The 20,500-nt window shown below is 37.2% G+C and overlaps 1 protein-coding gene across 1 annotated transcript; it reads right to left on the bottom strand.

Moving 5' to 3' along the window:
* Positions 1–5,042: 5,042 nt before the first annotated feature.
* LOC116275266 (olfactory receptor 12D2) lies at positions 5,043–9,803 on the bottom strand. Its single transcript, XM_031667015.1, has one exon. The coding sequence runs from the start codon at positions 7,890–7,892 to the stop codon at positions 6,969–6,971; it is 924 nt and encodes a 307-aa protein (XP_031522875.1). The 5' UTR covers positions 7,893–9,803; the 3' UTR covers positions 5,043–6,968.
* Between the last annotated feature and the right edge of the window lie 10,697 nt (positions 9,804–20,500).

Genomic DNA, 20,500 nt, shown 5'->3' with positions numbered 1-20,500 from the left:
GTTAGAAAACACTCCGCAGGATATCATCCAGGAGAAATTCCCCAACCTGGTAAGGCAGGCCAATGTTCAAACTCAGGAAATACAGAGAATGCCACAAAGATACTCTTTGAGAAGAGCAACTCCAAGACACGTAATTGTGAGATTCACCAAAATTGAAATGAAGAAAAAAATGTTAAGGGCAGCCAGAGAGAAAGGACAGGTTAACCACAAAGGGAGGCCCATCAGATTAATAGCAGATCTCTCAGCAGAAACTCTACAAGTCAGAAGAGAGTGGGGGCCAATATTCAACATTCTTAAAGAAAAGAATTTTCAACCCAAATTTCATATCCAGCCAAACTAAGTTTCATAAGTGAAGGAGAAATAAAATCCTTTACAGACAAGCAAATGCTTAGAGACTTTGTCACCACCAGGTCTGCCCTACAAGAGATCCTGAAGGAAGTACTAAACATGGAAAGGAACAACCAGTACCAGCCATTGCAAAAACGTGCCAAAATGTAAAGTCCATCGATGCTAGGAAGAAACTGCATCAACTAACGAGCAAAATAACCAGTTAATATCATAATGACAGGATCAAGTTCACATATAACAATATTAACCTTAAATGTAAATGGGCTAAATGGTCCAATCAAAAGACACAGACTAGCAAACTGGATAAAGAGTCAAGACCCATCAGTTTGCTGTATTCAGGAGACCCATCTCACAGTCAGAGACACACATAGGCTCAAAACAAAGGGATGGAGGAAGATCTACCAAGCAAAGGGAAAACAAAAATAACAGGGGTTGCAATCCTAGTGTCAGATAAAACAAACTTTAAACCATCACAGATCAAAAGAGACAAAAAAGGCCATTACATAATGGTAAAGGGATCAATTCATCAGGAAGAGCTAACTATCCTAAATATATATGCACCCAATACCGGAGCACCCAGATTCATAAAGCAAGTCCTTAGAGACTTACAAAGAGACTTAGACTCCCACACAATAACAATGGGAGACTTTAACACCCCACTGTCAACATTAGATGGATCAACGAGACAGAAAGTTAACAAGGATATCCAGGAATTGAACTCAGCTCTGCACTAAGCAGACCTAATAGACATCTACAGAACTCTCCACCCCAAATCAACAGAATATACATTCTTCTCAGCACCACATTGCACTTATTCCAAAATTGACCACGTAATTGGAAGTAAAGCACTCCTCAGCAAATGTAAAAGAACAGTAATTATAACAAACTGTCTCTCAGACCACAGTGCAATCAAACTAGAACTCAGGACTAAGAAACTCAATCAAAACCGCTCAACTACATGGAAACTGAACAACCTGCTCCTGAATGACTATTGGGTACATAACGAAATGAAGGCAGAAATAAAGATGTTCTCTGAAACCAATGAGAACAAAGATACAAAGTAGCAGAATCTCTGGGACACATTTAAAGCAATGTGTAGAGGGAAATTTATAGCACTAAATGCCCTCAAGAGAAAGCAGGAAAGATCTAAAATTGACATCCTAACATCACAATTAAAAGAACTAGAGAAGCAAGAGCAAACACATTCAAAAGTTAGGAGAAGGCAAGAAATAACTAAGATCAGAGCAGAACTGAAGGAGATAGAGACATAAAAAAACCCTCCAAAAATCAATGAATCCAGGAGCTAGTTTTTTGAAAAGACCAACAAAATTGATAGACCACTAGCAAGACTAATAAGAAAAGAGAGAAGAATCAAATAGATGCAATAAAAAATGATAAAGGGGATATCACCACCGACCCCACAGAAATATAAACTGCCATCAGAGAGTACTATAAGCACCTCTACGCAAAAAAGCTAGAAAACCTAGAAGAAATGGGTAATTTCCTGGACACTTACACTCTCCCAAGATTAAACCAGGAAGAAGTTGAATCCCTCAATAGACCAGTAACAGACTCTGAAATTTAGGCAATAATTAAGAGCCTACCAACCAAAAAAAGTCCAGGACCAGACGGATTCACAGCCGCCTTCTACCAGAGGTACAAGGAGGAGTTGGTAGCATTCCTTCTGAAACTATTCCAATCAATAGAGAAAGAGGAAATCCTCCCTAACTCATTTTATGAGGCCAACATCATCCTGATACCAAAGCCTGGCAAAGACACAACAAAAAAAGAGAATTTTAGACCAATATCCCTGATGAACATCGATGCAAAATTCCTCAATAAAATACTGGCAAACCGAATTCAGTGGCACATCAGAAAGTTTATCCACCATGATCAAGTGGGCTTCATCCATGGGATGCAAGGCTGGTTGAACATATGCAAATCAATAAACGTAATCCAGCATATAAAGAGAACCAAAGACAAAAACCACATGATTATCTCAATAGATAAAGAAAAGGCCTTTGACAAAATTCAACAGCCCTTCATGCTAAAAACTCTCAATAAATTCACTATTGATGGAACGTATCTCAAAATCATAAGAGCTATTTATGACAAACCCACAGCCAATATCATACTGAATGGGCAAAAACTGGAAGCGTTCCCTTCGAAAACTGGCACAAGACAGGGATGCCCTCTCTCACCACTCCTATTCAACATAGTGTTGGAAGTTCTGGCTATGGCAATCACACAAGAGAGAGAAATAAAGAGTATTCAGTTAGGAAAAGAAGAAGTCAAATTGTCCCTGTTTGCAGATGACATGATTGTATATTTAGAAAACCCCATCGTTCCAGCCCAAAATCTCTTTAAGCTGATAAGCAACTGCAGCAAAGTCTCAGGATACAAAATCAATGTGCAAAAATCACAAGCATTCTTATACACAAGTAACAGGCAAACAGAGAGCCAACTCATGAATGAACTCCCATTCACAACAGCTACAAAGAGAATAAAATACCTAGGAATCCAACTTACGAGGGATGTAAAGGACCTCTTCAAGGAGAGCTACAAACCACTGCTTAGTGAAATAAAAGAGGACACAAACAAATGGAAGAACATACCATGCTCATGGATAGGAAGAATCAATATTGTGAAAATGGCCATACTGCCCAAGGTAATTTATAGATTCAATGTCATCCCCATTAAGCTACGACTGACTTTCTTCACAGAATTGGAAAAAACTACTTTAAAGTTCATATGGAACCAAAAAAGAGCCTGTATTGCCAAGACAATCCTAAGCCAAAAGAACAAAGCTGGAGGCATCATGCTACCTGACTTCAAACCATACTACAAGGCTACAGTAACCAAAGCAGCATGGTACTGGTACCAAAACAGAGATATAGACCAATGGAACAGAACAGAGCCCTCAGAAATAATACCACACATCTACAGCCATCTGATCTTTGACAAACCTGACAAAAACAAGAAATGGTGAAAGGGTCTCCTATTCAATAAATGGTGCTGGGAAAATTGGCTAGCCGTAAGTAGAAAGCTAAAACTGGATTCTTTCCTTACTCCTTATATGAAAATTAATTCAAGATGGATTAGAGACTTAAATGTTAGACCTAATACCATAAAAACCCTAGAAGAAAACCTAGGTAATACCATTCAGGACATAGGCATGGGCAAGGACTTCATGTCTAAAACACCAAAAGCAACGGCAACAAAAGCTAAAACTGACAAATGGGATCTAATTAAACTAAAGAGCTTCTGCACAGCAAAAGAAACTACCATCAGTGTGAACAGACAACCTACAGAATGGGAGAAAATTTTTGCAATGTACTCATCTGACAAAGGGCTAATATCCAGAACCTACAAAGAACTCAAACAAATTTACAAAAAAAACCAAACAACCCCATCAAAAAGTGGGCAAAGGATATGAACAGACACTTCTCAAAAGAAGACATTCATACAGCCAACAGACACATGAAAAAATGCTCATCATCACTCGCCATCAGAGAAATGCAAATCAAATCCACAATGAGATACCATCTCACACCAGTTAGAATGGCAATCATTAAAAAGTCAGGAAACAACAGGTGATAGAGAGGATGTGGAGAAATAGGAACACTTTTACACTGTTGGTGGGACTGTAAACTAGTTCAACCATTGTGGAAAACAGTGTGGCGATTCTTCAAGGATCTAGAACTAGAAATACCATTTGACCCAGCCATCCCATTACTGGGTATATATGCAAAGGATTATAAGTCATGCTGCTATAAAGACACATGCACATGTATGTTTACTGCGGCACTATTCACAACAGCAAAGACTTGGAATCAACCCAAATGTCCATCAGTGACAGACTGGATTAAGAAAATGTGGCACATATACTCCATGGAATACTATGCAGCCATAAAAAAGGATGAGTTTGTGTCCTTTGTAGGCACATGGATGGAAACCATCATTCTCAGCAAACTATCACAAGAACAGAAAACCAAACACCGCATGTTCTCACTCATAGGTGGGAAATGAACAATGAGATCACGGGGACACAGGAAGGGGAACATCACACACCGGGGCCTATTGTGGGGAGGGATAGCATTAGGAGATATACCTAATGTAAATTACTAGTTGATGGGTACAGCACACCAACATGGCACATGTATACATATGTAATAAACCTACACATTGTGCACATGTACCCTAGAACTTAAAGAATAATAAAAAAAAAGAAGTACCAGAGAGAAGTCAGATCATTTGCGTTTGCGAAAGTGAAGGCAGGGGTTTTGAATAGTCAGCCCACCCACTCAACATAGCTTCCATAGTGTTGTCTATTTGTATCTCTAAACACTTACAAATGTTGGCATATCACATCTTTTCAGGGCCAGAATCCACTTCTAGGTACTTAGAATCTAAGAAACATCATACCTATTCTTTTCTATTAGCTCCAGAAATACCTCCGCAATTATGATTTCATTGTTTTCACTTAGTATGAGTTTGGTACCAAAGGAAAAGAAAAAAAATATCACGAATTTTTTTGTATTTCACCTGTATCACATCATATTACATGCATTACAATCTGTCAAAGTAAGGACAGATACAGGAAAAGTAAGGACAGATACAGGAAAACGAAACCAAAATAATAGCGTGTTTAAAGTCATCATCTTTCATGACCAAGGGTTGATTGATATGGTTATAACACTCTAATGAGATACAAAGTGATTGTTGAGGGTTTTTTTTTTTTTTTTTTTAACCCAGTTCCACTTTTAATGGCATTTCATAGTAATCCTTGAAGTCTGGCCAGTTCACTTCTGAAATGTCTCTGAAGATATAGGTACCAGAACTCTTAGCTGAACAATCAGTTGTTTTATGTCTTAATTAGTGATTGCAATGTCATTCAGTTTAATTATTTATTTGCTTATTTTAATTACTTATTTTATTACTTAAAAAGCATTTTTCATTTGTATTGTAAAATGTAAAAATAAAACTGTTAACTTTTAGTAAAAGTTTCTTCCCTTTTTCCACTCTTTCCTATTCTTTGTGTGTTAGAAAGAAAATGAAACAGTCCAGTGTGTTTCAGTAGTTCATTCTCTCTGCAGCATGTCCTCTGTGTGAGATTCTTTTTCTTTAGCTATAGGGTGGGTCTCTTAAGGCAGCCTTGATTTAGTAAAGTTCTTTTGTGCAGGACTTTCATAAATCTAACACCTGTAGAGCTATTTTTGATTAAAATAATAAACAACATGCTTGATTCATTTTTCACCATGAGTAAGTGTTGGTGTAATAACAGGAAAGTTTAAAGTATTTTATGCTGAAGTAGGGAAAATACTCCATGTTGCATGCGTACCAGCTAAGAATGACAAGAGTTGCTGGATTCTTAGTTTTTCCTTTCTCCCAGTTGCTGTCTTGCTTGGGCTTCAAATAGTCTGAAAACTTTCTATAACAATGGGAAAATTATACAGACTTCCATGTTATGGAAGGTGTCTTTAGGATGTCATTTATTACATAACCAGGCTGTAAAAGTAGAATATTTTCAGGGAAGCATCTATAAAATAAGTCATTGGCATCGTTCATATTCAGTGTATTTGGCAGTATCTATCTGAATTACAATAACTATATCCCTTGACCTAACATTTCCATGTCTGGAAATTTGTCCTACAAGTAGACTTGCACATATGTGGAATGACGTGTATACAAGATTATACACTGCAACATGTGATTGGAAATAACATAGATGTCCAATGACAGGAGAATGATCTATCAAGTATAATACATGAACAAAGTGGCATATACCATGCATGTTAAAAAAATAAAGAAGCTCTATGTACTATTAGGGAAAGGTTTCCAAGATACACATTGTCCTCAACATTGGTTTGTTCATATAACATGTATTGTTCATTGCCATTCTTTTTTAAAGAAAATATTTGTATTTGACCCTGTAGCATAAAGGATCTCTGTGAGGACAGATAAACAACTGGTTACATTGATTATATATGAAGAGTAAGTGAGTGGCAGGAGGGCAGAGACGGGAGAGAAACATTTGACACCTTTCTATGTCTTTTGTATTTTGAATCACTATTAAAAGAATAAAAACCAGCCAAACTAAAAAGAAATTATGACATACCTCTTTAAAATTTATTTAAATAATATGCAAGTTAGTATTTACTTTTCCAATTGAATAAACATAGCCCTACATGGCAATCTTTAAAATAAAAAAGCATAACCATTCTATTGATCAGACTAAAATGTGTTAAACTAAAAGGATCTTACAGACAAACAGTCCTAAATATGATCTATGTATACAATACATGGGCAATACAGGCATAATTCTATATGCAACTGCATACAAGTACATGTTAGAATACATAACCAGTCAATTTTATCAACTGATAATTCCAAAAAATTTTTGGCATTAGGGTTCCATGGCTAGTGTCTTGCATATTCAAGTATTCCTCATATTACTTAGAAATGTATTGTTTACTACAACTAGATAGGACTTTTTTTTCTTTTATCCAATTGCCTCTATTTTACACTTATAAATCATCTGAGAAGCAGTAAAATTACATGTCTCTACGTTTCCATTGCTGGTTATTTATGCCTCTGAAGAGTTCTCTGGTTTATTCAAATCAAAGCCTTCTGATCACTCTACCCAAGGCCCCCTTCACTTCCTTGTTCCTCAAAGTGTAGATCAGTGGGTTTAGTACTGGAGTGACCACAGTGTACATGATGGCAATGATCCGGTCCTGGTCCATGGAGGTCCCTGAGGCAGGATGAATGTAGGTGAAGAGAACAGGTGCATACAAAAGAATAACTACCATGAAGTGGGAGGCACAAGTGGACAGTGCTTTGTGGAGCATGCTACAAGAATGGGTCTTGAAGGAGAGGTAGGTGATAATGTAGAAATAGGAGAGAAGTGTCAGAAAGAAGGGGCCCATGGCAATTGTCCCTGTGACAGTACTGAGCAGCCACTGATTAAGCTCAGTGTTCCCACAGGCCAGCTTTAGCAACGGCTTCACATCACAGAAGAAGTGATGGATACAGTTGGAACCACAGAAGTTCAAGCGAGAAGTCATTACGGAGTGCAGCAGGGCATGAAAGAAACCAATGGTCCAGATTGTGATGGCCATCTGGGTACAGAGCTGAGGGCTCATGATGACAGTGTAGCGAAGTGGCTTGCAGATAGCCACAAAGCGGTCAAATGCCATCACGGCCAACAGCATGGCCTCTGTGCTGCCCAGGAAGTGGAAGAAATGGAGCTGGCTTATGCATCCCAAGAAAGAAATTGCTTTGTGTGTAGAGAGGAAGTTCTGCAGCATCTTTGGCAGTGTCACCGTAGAGTAGCAGATATCCAGGCAGGACAGGTTTCCCAGGAAGAAATACATAGGGGAATGGAGTCTAGGATCAGAGATGACAATCATCAGAATGACTCCATTCCCAGCCACACTGATGAAGTAGATGGTGAGGAAAACCACGAAGAGAAAAGGTTGCAGTTCTTGAGTGTCTGTCACTCCCAAGAGGAGAAATTCGGTGACTGAGGTTGTATTCAGCATCACTTCAGAAAAAAGACAAAATAATGTATGGAACACTAATCGCAACCAGAATCCTTCCAGCTCAGAATTTTCTCACCAAGCCAAAGCTACTTGGAAGGAGAGTACTGTTGTTGTACTTGTTCCAAACCTCAGAAGTTGTACAGAACTTAGCTTAGCTGTTGGTCTCTTCAATATTAAGGATTCATGCATGTTATGGACTATGACATAACCAGTTTTTAAAATTAAGTTTATCATTAACATATTTCTTTCTTCTGGGGATTTAGAATATGTTGCTAACTTACAATCTTCTCTGGTTGTGAACATCCGTATTCCGATACAACTTTCCTTTCCTATCCCAAGTCAGCGTTAATAGGGGGCAATTTTTAAGTGCACCACCACTTGGATATCTCTTGACCCAGGAAAATGGCACCTGAAATTTTTTGACTTAAGAGAGAAAGATAAAGATGAACTCATTATAATCACAAAGTCTTTAAAGAGATATAAAAACCTCTTTAAAATAGTAGTAATTGTTTTGTTCTCATCTTAAAACGTAGATGAGGCCAGAGATGTTCTCTTACTGATCTCTTTCTAACCCACATCTCTGGCAATGTCATGGAGCTCTACTGGGATAGGAAAAAAAAAATACATCAATCAAATATTAACCTGAGGTATATTTGAAGTTTTATCAGTGCTATATCAGATAATGTGCTTAGTTTCTTCTTATCTAAGCCTTTAATTTTTTTCAAAGTAAATCCCAAATACTTACTTCACAACAAACGTTATTGTTCCTCTAGTTGCCAGTTGCACTGGGACATTTTCCTTTTTCACATCTCTGAATCTCTGAATAAGAAAAGCTCTTCCAATAGACTCAACAATTCTTCCTTCATTTTAAATAGTGTCTTCTTCTAAAGTATTTATGAATTTAGACCACTGAAAACCCTGTCTTGTGATGCATTTTCTTAAGGCTTATTTTTATTTTGCCTGAAATAAACTCACTTTTTAGATGTGAAGAAACATTGTATCTCAAGTGAATTTTCTCTCTTTTCTTCTAGTTTCATTAATGTGGCACTGACAGTCAGGTTCTCCTCGACCAACCCAGAGGTCTGTTGGCTTCCTATCAGTTCTCTCCAAAGCTACCACACATTTCTAGCCCTTTTCATTTGTAAAATGTGTTTTCTCTGTTTGCCCCTTCTTTCCATCTAATAACATTTCCATTTTCTATGAATGAAAGGTATTCATTTTTCTTTCTTTTGCAGAATTGAAATAATAGAATTTTTTAGTAACTGTTAAAACACATGAGGGATTATAAGTAAGATAATTATAATGAGGTTTAATATTTGACTAAATTTATTCTGTTTATTGAAAGGCAGACATATCTTTTGAAGGTTTTTTCTTACGTTATTTGCAAAGTACTTGGGATTATCTTCTACAGGTGCACTGACAAAAGCAGACATAATTTTGTGAAATAGCTTCCTGTTTGTTCCTTTCTTGTACAAACGTAGTGGATTAACTTTTGCATATTAGGAGGAAAGAAGCAAGAATGTGTGGGAAATCCTTAGAAATGGAAGGCACTTAGAAAAGAAGAACAACTATTAGGAAATCAGAAGAAAGATGCAGACATTAGAGTGTTTCCTATAAACAGGGAATAATTCAAAGTTGAAAAAATACTGATGAGAGAACAAAATGATTTGGTGTGACTAAAGTTAAAAAAAAATAATGAACTAGGAAACACTTCTAGGGAGCCCATAGGGTATTTGGCTTTACAGCTGGAGGAAATTTTGAGAAATTATCTAACCTTTACCACACCTCCACGAAGGACTGCCTTCAAACAACTTAAAGTAGCTTTCTTTGATAGCCATGTATGTTGCATATTTTTCAAAACTTTACCGTGTCTTTTAAAAGTACAAATGACAGCTAAAATATTATTTTTGGTTCTCTGACCCATAAAATAAAATCGTATCAAAAATCTATTTGGTAAAAAGAAAATTTAAAAAATAATAAATAATAAAACAACATTTTCCTAATGTTTAAAGAATGTTGTTTAGCCAGCTTCTCTGTATGAAAATATCTCTTTCACTGCAATTTCAATATTTAGGGATTTCAGATTTGCTTTAGCGAATATGTAGAGAACCAGGCACGTTGAATGGAGAAGGAGACTTGGCAATACAAGTGCGGAAAACAAAATGCTTTCATAATCTACAACCACAATGAAGACTCCATCACAAAAATAGGAAACCAGCGCGAAGCCCTGGGCATCTAACTTTAATACTCGCAAGCAGTCAGGTCACTCATGAACAGATAAAAAATATGAACAGCTTCCCAGCCTGTCTCCTATTCTATTCTCTCACCTGATTGTGTGTTCAGAATCACAGGTAAAAGAGCTTTTCAGATTTACACTCCCAGTAATTATAAATAGAAAAATATTTGAAGTGATGGTTGATGTTGGGATTGCAGCATAAATTATCTTCAAAAATTGTTTCCTCTCTGAAAATCTGCCTGCCTTCCAATGGGCTGCAGATCTCTAGACATAAAAACCTGAGAGAAACTGTCCCCTGGGTGCTGAGAAGGATTGTCGTGAGAATAAACAGGAGGTCTCTCTGCACCTGCAGCATGAGGGGATCGCCATATGGAATTTCTCTGTGGAATTCCATTTTTCTGTTGTCATTCTTCTTATCTTTTTTTCTTAATAGTTTGTTCCTTGGTTTCATAACCATGGACAAGACAGTTTTCAATAGCTTAACATATTTGCTGGATTTTTTCTTTAAAATAGCAACCCAATATTTTATTTGACCTTCCATAATACTGTTTTTTTTAAAAATATTTATTTGTTTATTTAAAATATTTTTCCCTAGTCAAATTTCCTTTCATTTCCTAAGGTAGAGGTTCAGATTCACTTTCTCTTCTTGAGGGCTCCCTTGGAAGATATTTTGGTATATAAAATGAAAGAAAATTGGCAACAAAAATTAATAAATGTGGTCACCCACATTCCATCGATTAGTACAGAAAGATGATTATCTTCAGTATCCTACTATGATTCTATGAAAACCAAAGAAAGAGAAATAAAGAGAAATAGTATTGCCTTTGTACCTTCTACGTCTGACTCTTCACTGTTGCTAATACCACTAAATTATTTTAAATAATTAATTTTGGGGTCCAAAAGCTCACATTTTTATCTGTTTGGGATAAGGATTTTGGTCTTACCAATGTATAGCCTTAAGTTTTGCTATCTTTTAGGTAAGAAAATTCTGTCTGATTTACACCAGGGTATCTGTGTGTGACTTTCCATCAATCCAAGGATTCTACTAACAATTATAACTGTGATGTATCTTTTCCAGCTTTCTATTGAGTTTCCCTTTTTTGTTGCTTGGCAAAAATGTATTACATATATTGATCACAATAATATCTTATTTTAACTTTTTAATTTTGTTTTTTTTTAAATCTTTAATTTTTTTTCTTGTTTTGAGTCAGAGCCTTGTTCCGTCATCCAGGCTGGAGTGCAGTGATGCAATCATAATTCACTTCAGCCTCTAATTCCTGGCCTCAAGCAATCCTCCCATATCATCCTCCCCAAATGTTGGGATTATAGGTATGAGCCATTCCACATACAAATAATTCCTTATTTTATATACTGCAAATACATTATAAATTACATTTATTGCATGCTCATTATGTATAAGTTATTGTTTTGTGTTCTTCACATATATTAGTTCATTTAATTCTCACAAAAACCCAATGTAAAAGTATTAAAATTATTCGTTTACTACAAGAAAACCAAGGCTCAAAGGATTTAAGCAAATTTTCTTTTTCCTTGCAGTGGATTGGATTGTGAAACTAGGAATCAAATTAAGTTTTAGGGATCACTGCAATGTAATTTCCATTTTCTCAAAATGTCCCCCACCTCAATTTCATCATTTTTTATCTTGCATTGAGCCATAAAGATTATGTAACTGGTCCTGTTAATTAGATTTAGAGTTTTACATTTGTCATTTAGGACTCTAGTCTTCTAGAGGTTATATTTACATATCCTATGAGATAATCAGCTAGTCTTGGTTCTGCTTGTCTCTATGTAGATAGACTAATCCTTCCTTCTTCATAGATTTGTGAGGCAATCTTTATACTATTCCAAGTCCCCCTCAATACATGATCTGTTTCTCCACTTACTATTTTGTCCATTGAATAAGCTGTATTTTAATTAATATGATGTTATTGTAGGGCTTAATATCTCATAAGTTAGGAAAAATCATTATTCCTTTTTTTTTTCCCCAAAATACCTCCAAGTTGGCTGGGTGCAGTGACTCACGCCTCTAATCCCAGCACTTTGGGAGGCCAAGGCAGACTTGAGGTCATGAGTTCCAGACCAGCCTGGCCAATGTGGTGAAACTCCATCTCTATTAAAAATACATAAATTAGCTGGGCTTAGTGGTGTACGCCTGTAATCCCAGCTACTCAGGAGGCTGAGGCCGGAGAATCGCTTGAACCTGGGAGACAGAGATTCGGCCACTGTATTCCGGCCTGGCTGACGGAGTGAGACGCCATAAAACAAAACAAAATGAAAACCATTAAAGTGTATTGACAGCTTTTTTTCCTAAGTAATTTCAATGTTATAGAAATTTTGCTTACGGGGAAAGGCCTACGGCCAACTCAGAACAGGCCCCTTGAATGGAACTGGAGAGGCTCCAACATGGCTGACTTGATACATCTGGTATTTGACCCTTTCACGTAAAGTATCCAAAATCACCAGTCAATAATCACACCTTGAATAGATCATCTAAGAGAGAACACTGGAAATCAGCAGAGAAGTGACCAGGAAGCACCAAAAGCAAAGGAAAAGGAAATAAGACAGCCTGTTCAACCAAGATCGGATGTGAGTCTCGAGCGGCTCTCCAATGTGGGAAAAGGAAAGGGAGAGATTCCCAGCAGCCCATATTTTCACCACAGACACCTACAATTCTAGTCACAGGAGATCCCCTCAACCATCGTAGCCCCTGAGACTAACATAGGGAGCTGCCTGGAGACCATGTGAAGGCGTTGCCCCAGAAAGAACCTCACACTGGGTCCCACGAACCCTAAGTCCTAACTAACTGCAGCACAGCACCATTTTGACAGCACAGATCCCAGCACACTGAATCCTACTCTGCTTCTGGGACCGAGGCAAGAGCCCTAGGCAGTAATCCCACCTCCCGTTACCCCGACCAGAGAGACAACTACACATTTTTACTCACCCTGAGGACAAATTTCACTGCCTCCAACTGCTGCCATGATGAGCTGCTGTGGGGCAGAGGCATGAGCAAAGCCCATGCCTCCCCAGTTTCTTGCCTATTGCTGCTCCCAGGAAAGCAGCCCCGTACTCCCCAGTCCAGGACCACAAAACAGCCACTACCACTCCTATCTGAGCATTTCATCTGTGATCCGGGGATCCCCCTGCCCCTGCCTACCATAGCCAGTGCCTCGTACACCACCAAGGAGCCCATGGGAAGGTCTGCTCAGCCTGGCTTCGCCCACCCACAGAACCTGAGCACACTGTACAGGGGCCTGAGGGTCACCTAGCCCAGTCCATCACTGGTAGCACCTCAGCACCCCTCCTGGGATCTGAGGTCAGGTCCACTCAACCTTCCCCTGGCACCACAGCTGACATCCACACTCGTGTGCTTCCTGTGGATCCGGGAACTGACCTGCCCAATCCGTCACAGCCATTGCCAATATCAGCATGGATAACATGGGTCCCAGAGGGCTGTCCCACCACTGCTACTGCCATCACCCACACCACATCCACTGCCAAAGGGCTCAAGAATTCATCCATACCTGAACCACTGATGCCATTCCCAGAACCCAAGCAAACCACTTGGAAGCACAAGAATTGGCTTGCCTAAACCCGCTAACATTGGTGCCAGTGTATGCTGCCCTGAGACCCAAGGACATACATGCTCATCCCACTGATTCTACCAATGGAAATCGAAGACCGGCCCACCTGGCATCTCAGTTTTTAGCAAGACTTCAGCACAGTCTCCACTAACAACCATATCCTAAGCCACCAAAGAAATCAGACACCACTGGCGCTGTTTACAGATGAAGAAATCATACAGAGAAGGCACTATTGTACAAGCCCAGAATCAAAATCAGAGAACCCTACCCCAACCTACACCATAGATACTTCTGGAAAAAGTCCTCCCCATGAAAGCAAATTCAAAAAATTAAAAGAAGTAACTGTTACACTAGATATGCAAATATCGACTTAAGGACACAATCATTCTCCAGCAACAGATCCCAATAAAAACGAAATGTAAACAATCCGAGAAAAAGTATTTAAAATTTTGATACTAAAACAGCTCAGTGAGACACAAGACAGTATTTAAAAATTATACAAAGAAATCAGGAAAACAATTCAGGTTATGAATGAGAATGTACCAAAGATACAGATATCAGGAAAAAAACCCCACCTAGTTCTCGATCCCTTTTTTCTACTCACAAATACACTTGCCTTTAATCATTCTCTAGGATGTTAAGTTTTTGTTTGATTTATTTTGCATTTTATTCCTCTACAGGAGCTTTCATGGCCATATTGGCAGCATAACTCTCCATTGTATGGGACTTTGAAGGGGAATAGGCCAATTGTTGAAAACTAAATTGTCTAAGACCCAGTTTCCTAAGAGCTATTTCACTGAGTTTCATCCTACAACTAATCTGTGTGTTAATCTGACTTGTCTTTGACACTTACCCTAAAGTAACAGGGATAGTGTTGAAATTAAAACTTTGGCGATATTTCTAGTAAATCATAAAACTGATTTTGTTGGTTGTTCATAAATTAACATAGGGCCCAGGAAATTTATCATTTCTTTATTCATAGTAAGAAAGAACATTGATCATAATAGTACAAATAATTACTTTAGTTAGATGTTTTTAATTATTTCAATAGACTCCATACATAAAATTGTCTCTGCCAAGAATATATATAAACACTAATCCCTAAAAGCATGTTAACCAAATTTATCTCCACTGTTTAGTCTTCCCTGTTTGATCATAATTTGCTTAAATCTTTCCATTTCTATATCTGTAGACCTCAGTTCATAATTAATCATTTTTCGTTTTCATTATATTGTCCTAAGTGATATTACTTTTCAGATTCATTAGATGTTAGATTTCTCAAGGATAGGAGCTGTGTCTTCTCTTTCTTTTATATTATCATCATTCTTTTTTTCTTATGACCAATGAAGGGCTCTGCCAAACATTTATTATTATTATTCAAATCATTGTAGTGATCTCATAAGCACATCAAAGAAGGAATAAACTGATACATAGGGGAAGAGAAATATAAAGAGAATAAGTCCTTGGAGAGAAAATCCCAAAGTGTTAATGCTCAAGATGCTACTGGGAAGGTTTACTGAGAGGATTTAGCCTGTTAGTTCTCTGTCCGTAATAAGAGATGAGATTTGCTTAGATTCCATATAAGTTGTTTTCAATAAAGGTGTTTATAATAAGTTTTGAGCAGTCAGAACTTTCTCTGATAACTTTTTTCAAGGACACAATAAATACATCTGATATACGATATTTGGATAACTCTTTTGAGCCAAAATTATATTCATAGTAAGGTATGTGCAAAGGGATGTGCAGGACAAATTGGCTTAGACCAAATAGAAAAATTACGACAGTGGAGAAAAATTCTCTGATGAAAAGAGGTTGAGATCACTGGAATGAGTGGGTTAGAGTAACTGAGGAAACTCTTTGAATGTAGGCTATGAAGATTACAGGATGCAACAGGTGGGCTCATTACATAAAACATTTACGAGGGAAGCTTCAAATTCCCTGATCTATTTATTTATACTTTTTTGGACTTTTTTTTTGGTTTCAGGGCAGCAGACTCTATGATCAAGTATAGGTGTATGTTGTAGTTAAGTGTCTGAGCGTGAATGACTGTTTAATGGAGATAGTGGTAGTGTGTATATATTTGTGTTACAAAGCAAGGAAATAAAGGGAAAAGGAAGTGAGGGAGAAGTAAAAAAAAAATAGGTGAATAATCTTTTAGCATCTATCACAATCAGTATTGATAAAAGTAGCAGATTCCAATTTTAGTGTTAGATAATATATTAGATTGTATTTAGTGTTAGATAATTACACAACTTTGCAGTAGTATTATTTTTAGTAGAAGAGGGATGATGTTAATTATTCAGGAAATAAATAATTTCGAAACTGTTGTATAAGGTATTTACTTACGTAGTTTCACAAGTGTACATCCCAAACCCTTAATTATATGCATCTGTTACAATGTCCTTCAGGTATGTTTATGATTCCTGAAATTAATCCTCTTCTCTCCACTATCAATAATTTCACTTTGAACATTTATTCTGTATCTATACCCATGGAATGCAGCTCCTCACTTTTTGTGTCAATTCACCAATCTTATGATTAAATTTTTAATACTATACACTGATGCTAATTAATCAATAAGAATTATTAATGCCATTGAGAGCAGATCATGCCAAAAATGAATTGTGGAAAAACCTGTACCTATTGGCTAAAAACCATTCTTTTTTCTACAAATATACATTGTTTACTTTCTGTGTTGCCGTGTCCTCTGACAAAAGTGGGAGAATCTGTTCTGAGCTTAGTATCACAGTCAGGGAAACATTGTGGATAGATTCTATATTAGAGTGCTTACAAAAAGACAAATCTGACCTCATGAGGATAGCTTTCATAGTTGACAAGCATTGAACAATTAATAACAATCCATTAGTTAATCCAGTAAATAGAAAGAGAATACCTAGAATGTACTGGGCACTGTTTTAGTTGCTCAGAGTACAATATTGAATAAAATATATAATATTTGTTCCTTTCTAGAGCTTATGTTTAAATTTAAGATGTGTAATAAGATCTATTCTACCAGATTAAAAGAGGTGCTATTGATAACAACAAAGCAGGAAAGGATGGAAGTGTGCTCACATATGTATGTGTTGGGGGAGGAATTTAATGTAGGGCAATCAGATAAAGCCACACTTTAGGGAAATACCTGAAAAGCATATGGAAATTAACCATGCCCATTTACCACATGTAACAGTGTTTTAATCAAATGGAGACCTACTGCACAAAGCTTGAAATGAGAGTGTGATTAGTGAGTGCTAGGAACAGCATAGAGATCAATAGGGCTGAGTAATCAAGGGGTAGAGTAGAAGTAAATACAAAAAATAAAAAGGGGTTAGATCATGCAGGGTCTTGTAGGTCACTATATTGACTGAATTTTAATCTGATTACTATGAGAACCACTAGGGAGCTTAGAGCATTAGAATTACAGTAAAGAGAACAATCTTGGATGCTGTTCTACGAGTGGTGTTAGTTGTACAGGAGTAGAAATAAGATCATTCCAATATTCCAAATGGGTGATGCACTAATATTGCTGTGGCTTACACTAACAGAGTAGCATAAGGGATAGCAAAAAAAAAAAAAAAAAAAAGGCTAGATTCTGCATTTATTTTGAAATTACAGCCAATAGAATTCGTCAATGGAATGGAATGTGAGAGAATGAGTAGAGTCAGGCTTGAATCATGGTTTTGGGCTTGAACACCTGAGAGGATGGATTTATTATTTACCAGGTAGAGAAGGATGCATAAGATTTGTGCAAAACATCCAGAACTAAGTTTTGTATATTTTGTGTACCTCTCAGTAAAATATTGATTAGATAGTTGGAAATTCATGAATTCAAGGAAGAGGTTCTAACGATTGATATAAATTTGAGGGTCATCAGAGAATAGATTATATAGAAAGCCATTAACCTGGTAAGATTACCAAAGAAAGCAGTTAGAGAAGAGGAAAAAAACTCAGTACCTAGGACTAAGTCCTAGGTTTACTTCAGCTTTAAGACATGGGGTGGGGGGATGAGGGAAAATGAGCAAAAAGATATAGAAAGGTAAGACAGAAACTAGTGAGACAGGAAGAAAAACACAAGCATGTGGTATCCATTTCAAGGTGGAAAGAGTGATTAACCCTGCCACGTGGTGTTCAAAGATCAAGTAAAATGAGACTTCATTTTTTGATTTGTTAATGCAATTGTTATTGGTGTTGTTTATAAAATAAATTTTGGTAGAACAGTGAGGGTAAAATTTTAATTGGTGTAAGTGTAGGAGAGAATGGAAAGAGAATTGCGAACAGCATGTATAGGCAAATGTTTACAGAATTTAATTGTAAAAGGGAGCACAGAAATGGAACAGAGATAGACAGGTAGTAGAGGAGAAGAAAATTTTCATGATTTAAGACAGAGATGAGAAAATAACTGGAGCAATATTCTTAGAAGATGAGAGAGAATGGACTCTTGGACACAAGTGAAAGAGGAGGTCTTCATCAGGAGTCTCAATTATGAAGCCATTAGAAACACAGTGAATGCACAGTATATGAGCATAGTTACAAAACTGTGGGTAGATACTAGGATGAAACTTGGAGACATTCTCTTCTGACTGCTTTTACTATTCCAAAATAAAAGAAACAATGTCATTCTCCGAGAGAGGATGAGAGAGAAGAGTTAGAGGTATGGGCTGTAAAGAGAAAGGGAAATATGTAATTGATTGGTATCTCTAAGATTTCAGGGTTTTTTTTTTTATTGCTTATGATCCCTGTGGTCATGTGTTGGTGTCTGTGCATTTGAAGAAATAGGCATATATTCCAGTCTTTACAGACTATTTCGGCAGGGAACGCCCTTCACGCATCAGCCTATCCAGAGATTCTGGGCAGGTCATACAGCGTGGTCTGGAGGTAGGTTTGTTCCTGGAGTCCTGGGCAGGATGGCTTAGTACTTGGGTCATTAGGTGGGTGGGCCAGGTGGTTGAGTCAGTGGTATTCCCAAGATTTCAATGCAGTTGAGTATCAGTGAATTTAGATCTAGACAAGTGAGCATAGGTGCATTTTCCTCCAATCATGTTCAGCTGCAAATATTTAGATGCAGAGGAAGTAGAGAGTGGTTTGACTTTTTCCAGGTAAAGACATGAAGCACAAATTGGTCAAGGGATGTAAGGATATATGCTACTATAAAGTGACTGTAAATATGCATATGGAACTTAAGGTGGGTAAGGAGGAGGGTGAGTACATGAGAGTATTAAAGAACATGAAATAGAATAACTGCAATTTAGAGGATGAAGATTATAGGATTTGTGGTATTGGAGAGAGTAAATTAGAAATTTAGCTGGTGGTAGTTGGAGTCTAGGATGCTTATTACTGAGATTATGAAGGGTTGAAGTTATTAATGACTATTGAGTAATGAGTAATAAATCTAGGGTTTAATGATAGGAGAAAGTAGCTGAAGAAGGATAATAATGATTACCAGACAAATGGAAGTACAGAAACCTATAGAAGGGTATCATAATAGGGTCTAACTTAACTTGAGACAGGCTGAAACCCAAAGGATAAATAGATATTTTCTTACATTAAAGGACAGGGGCAGTAAAGAGTGATCCAGGGAGGACAAGTGTGAATGAAGTCCCTGTCGATGGACACCCTGATATATTTGAGGAATTGGAAGATACCCAGTATGACCACATCCAAGTAATATAAAAGCTGAGACTGAAGAGATAAGCCACAGACATTCATGGAGGGTTTGTAAGCTTGTCCAGTTGGAAGGTACTGAAATGTTTCACATAGAAATTTATAGTATAACACAGGTCTTTAAACAATCATTCTGGTTACACTATGAAGATGGCATGAAGTAGGGGAAGAAAAGAACTGTAAGGTTGCTTTGCAGTAGTTAAGTTGAAAGGCAGTTATGACTTGGGCCAGGGTTGTGGCAGTGTGGATAAAGAGACATGAATTTGAGGGATGTTTCAGAGACTTGATGACTGACTTAAAGAGAGTGATTGAAGTGAAGGAGAAGTCAATGTGGTTCTCACATTTCTGGTTTGAACAACTAGATGGTTCTTATTCTGTTCATTACGTTGAGACACTGTGAGAGGAGCATGCTTGGAAAGAGGATGCATTCTGTTTGACATGTTGATTTTTGTAATTCAGTGAAGAATTCAACCATCCCTCCATCGAAGGACATTTGGGCTATTTCCAGTTTTGGTCTGTTATGAATAAAGATTCTATGAATATATACATACACGGTTTTGTGTGAATTCAAGTGGAGAGTCAAATATGAAATTAGATAAGTCTAGAACTCAGAGTGGGGGCTAGAGTAGAGATCTCCCTCTTAGAAGCTATACAGCCAGAATTAATTTTATACTTGGAAGATGTAGTTATGATATCAAAGTCACTAGTTCAAAGTTACTTAAAGATATTACTATTTGTCTTTCTTTTAATGCTTATTTTTTCTTGAAATTTATTTCATATTTACAATTATTATATTAGAATAATTGTTTATTTTAACAGTCATTTGTAAGAGTACATGGATAGCCAGAATAAGTGACCAATTTTATTCTATAGATCATTTTCCACACCATTGTTCTGATTTTCTACACGATATAGGAACTGTAAGAATATGAAGAATAAGATACTCTTAGTTTTTTTTCCACCTCTAATAATCTGATATTCCAGTGAGTAGACAGACATGTAAAATTCTACCTTTAAGAATAAATGGTGGCCAGGCATGGTGGCTTACACCTGTAATCCTAACACTTTGGGAGGCCGAGGTGGGGTGGGGAGATCACTTGAGATCAGGC

The sequence above is a fragment of the Papio anubis genome, chromosome 6 (assembly GCF_008728515.1).
Source record: "Papio anubis isolate 15944 chromosome 6, Panubis1.0, whole genome shotgun sequence".
NCBI lineage: Eukaryota > Metazoa > Chordata > Mammalia > Primates > Cercopithecidae > Papio > Papio anubis.
The sequence above is the reverse complement of the archived record's forward strand: the minus strand, read 5'-3'. Positions and strand labels throughout refer to the sequence as shown.

Coding starts and splice junctions, on each gene's coding strand:
- LOC116275266 (XM_031667015.1), bottom strand. CDS start 7,892: ATGCTGAATACAACCTCAGTCACCGAATTTCTCCTCTTGGGAGTGACA.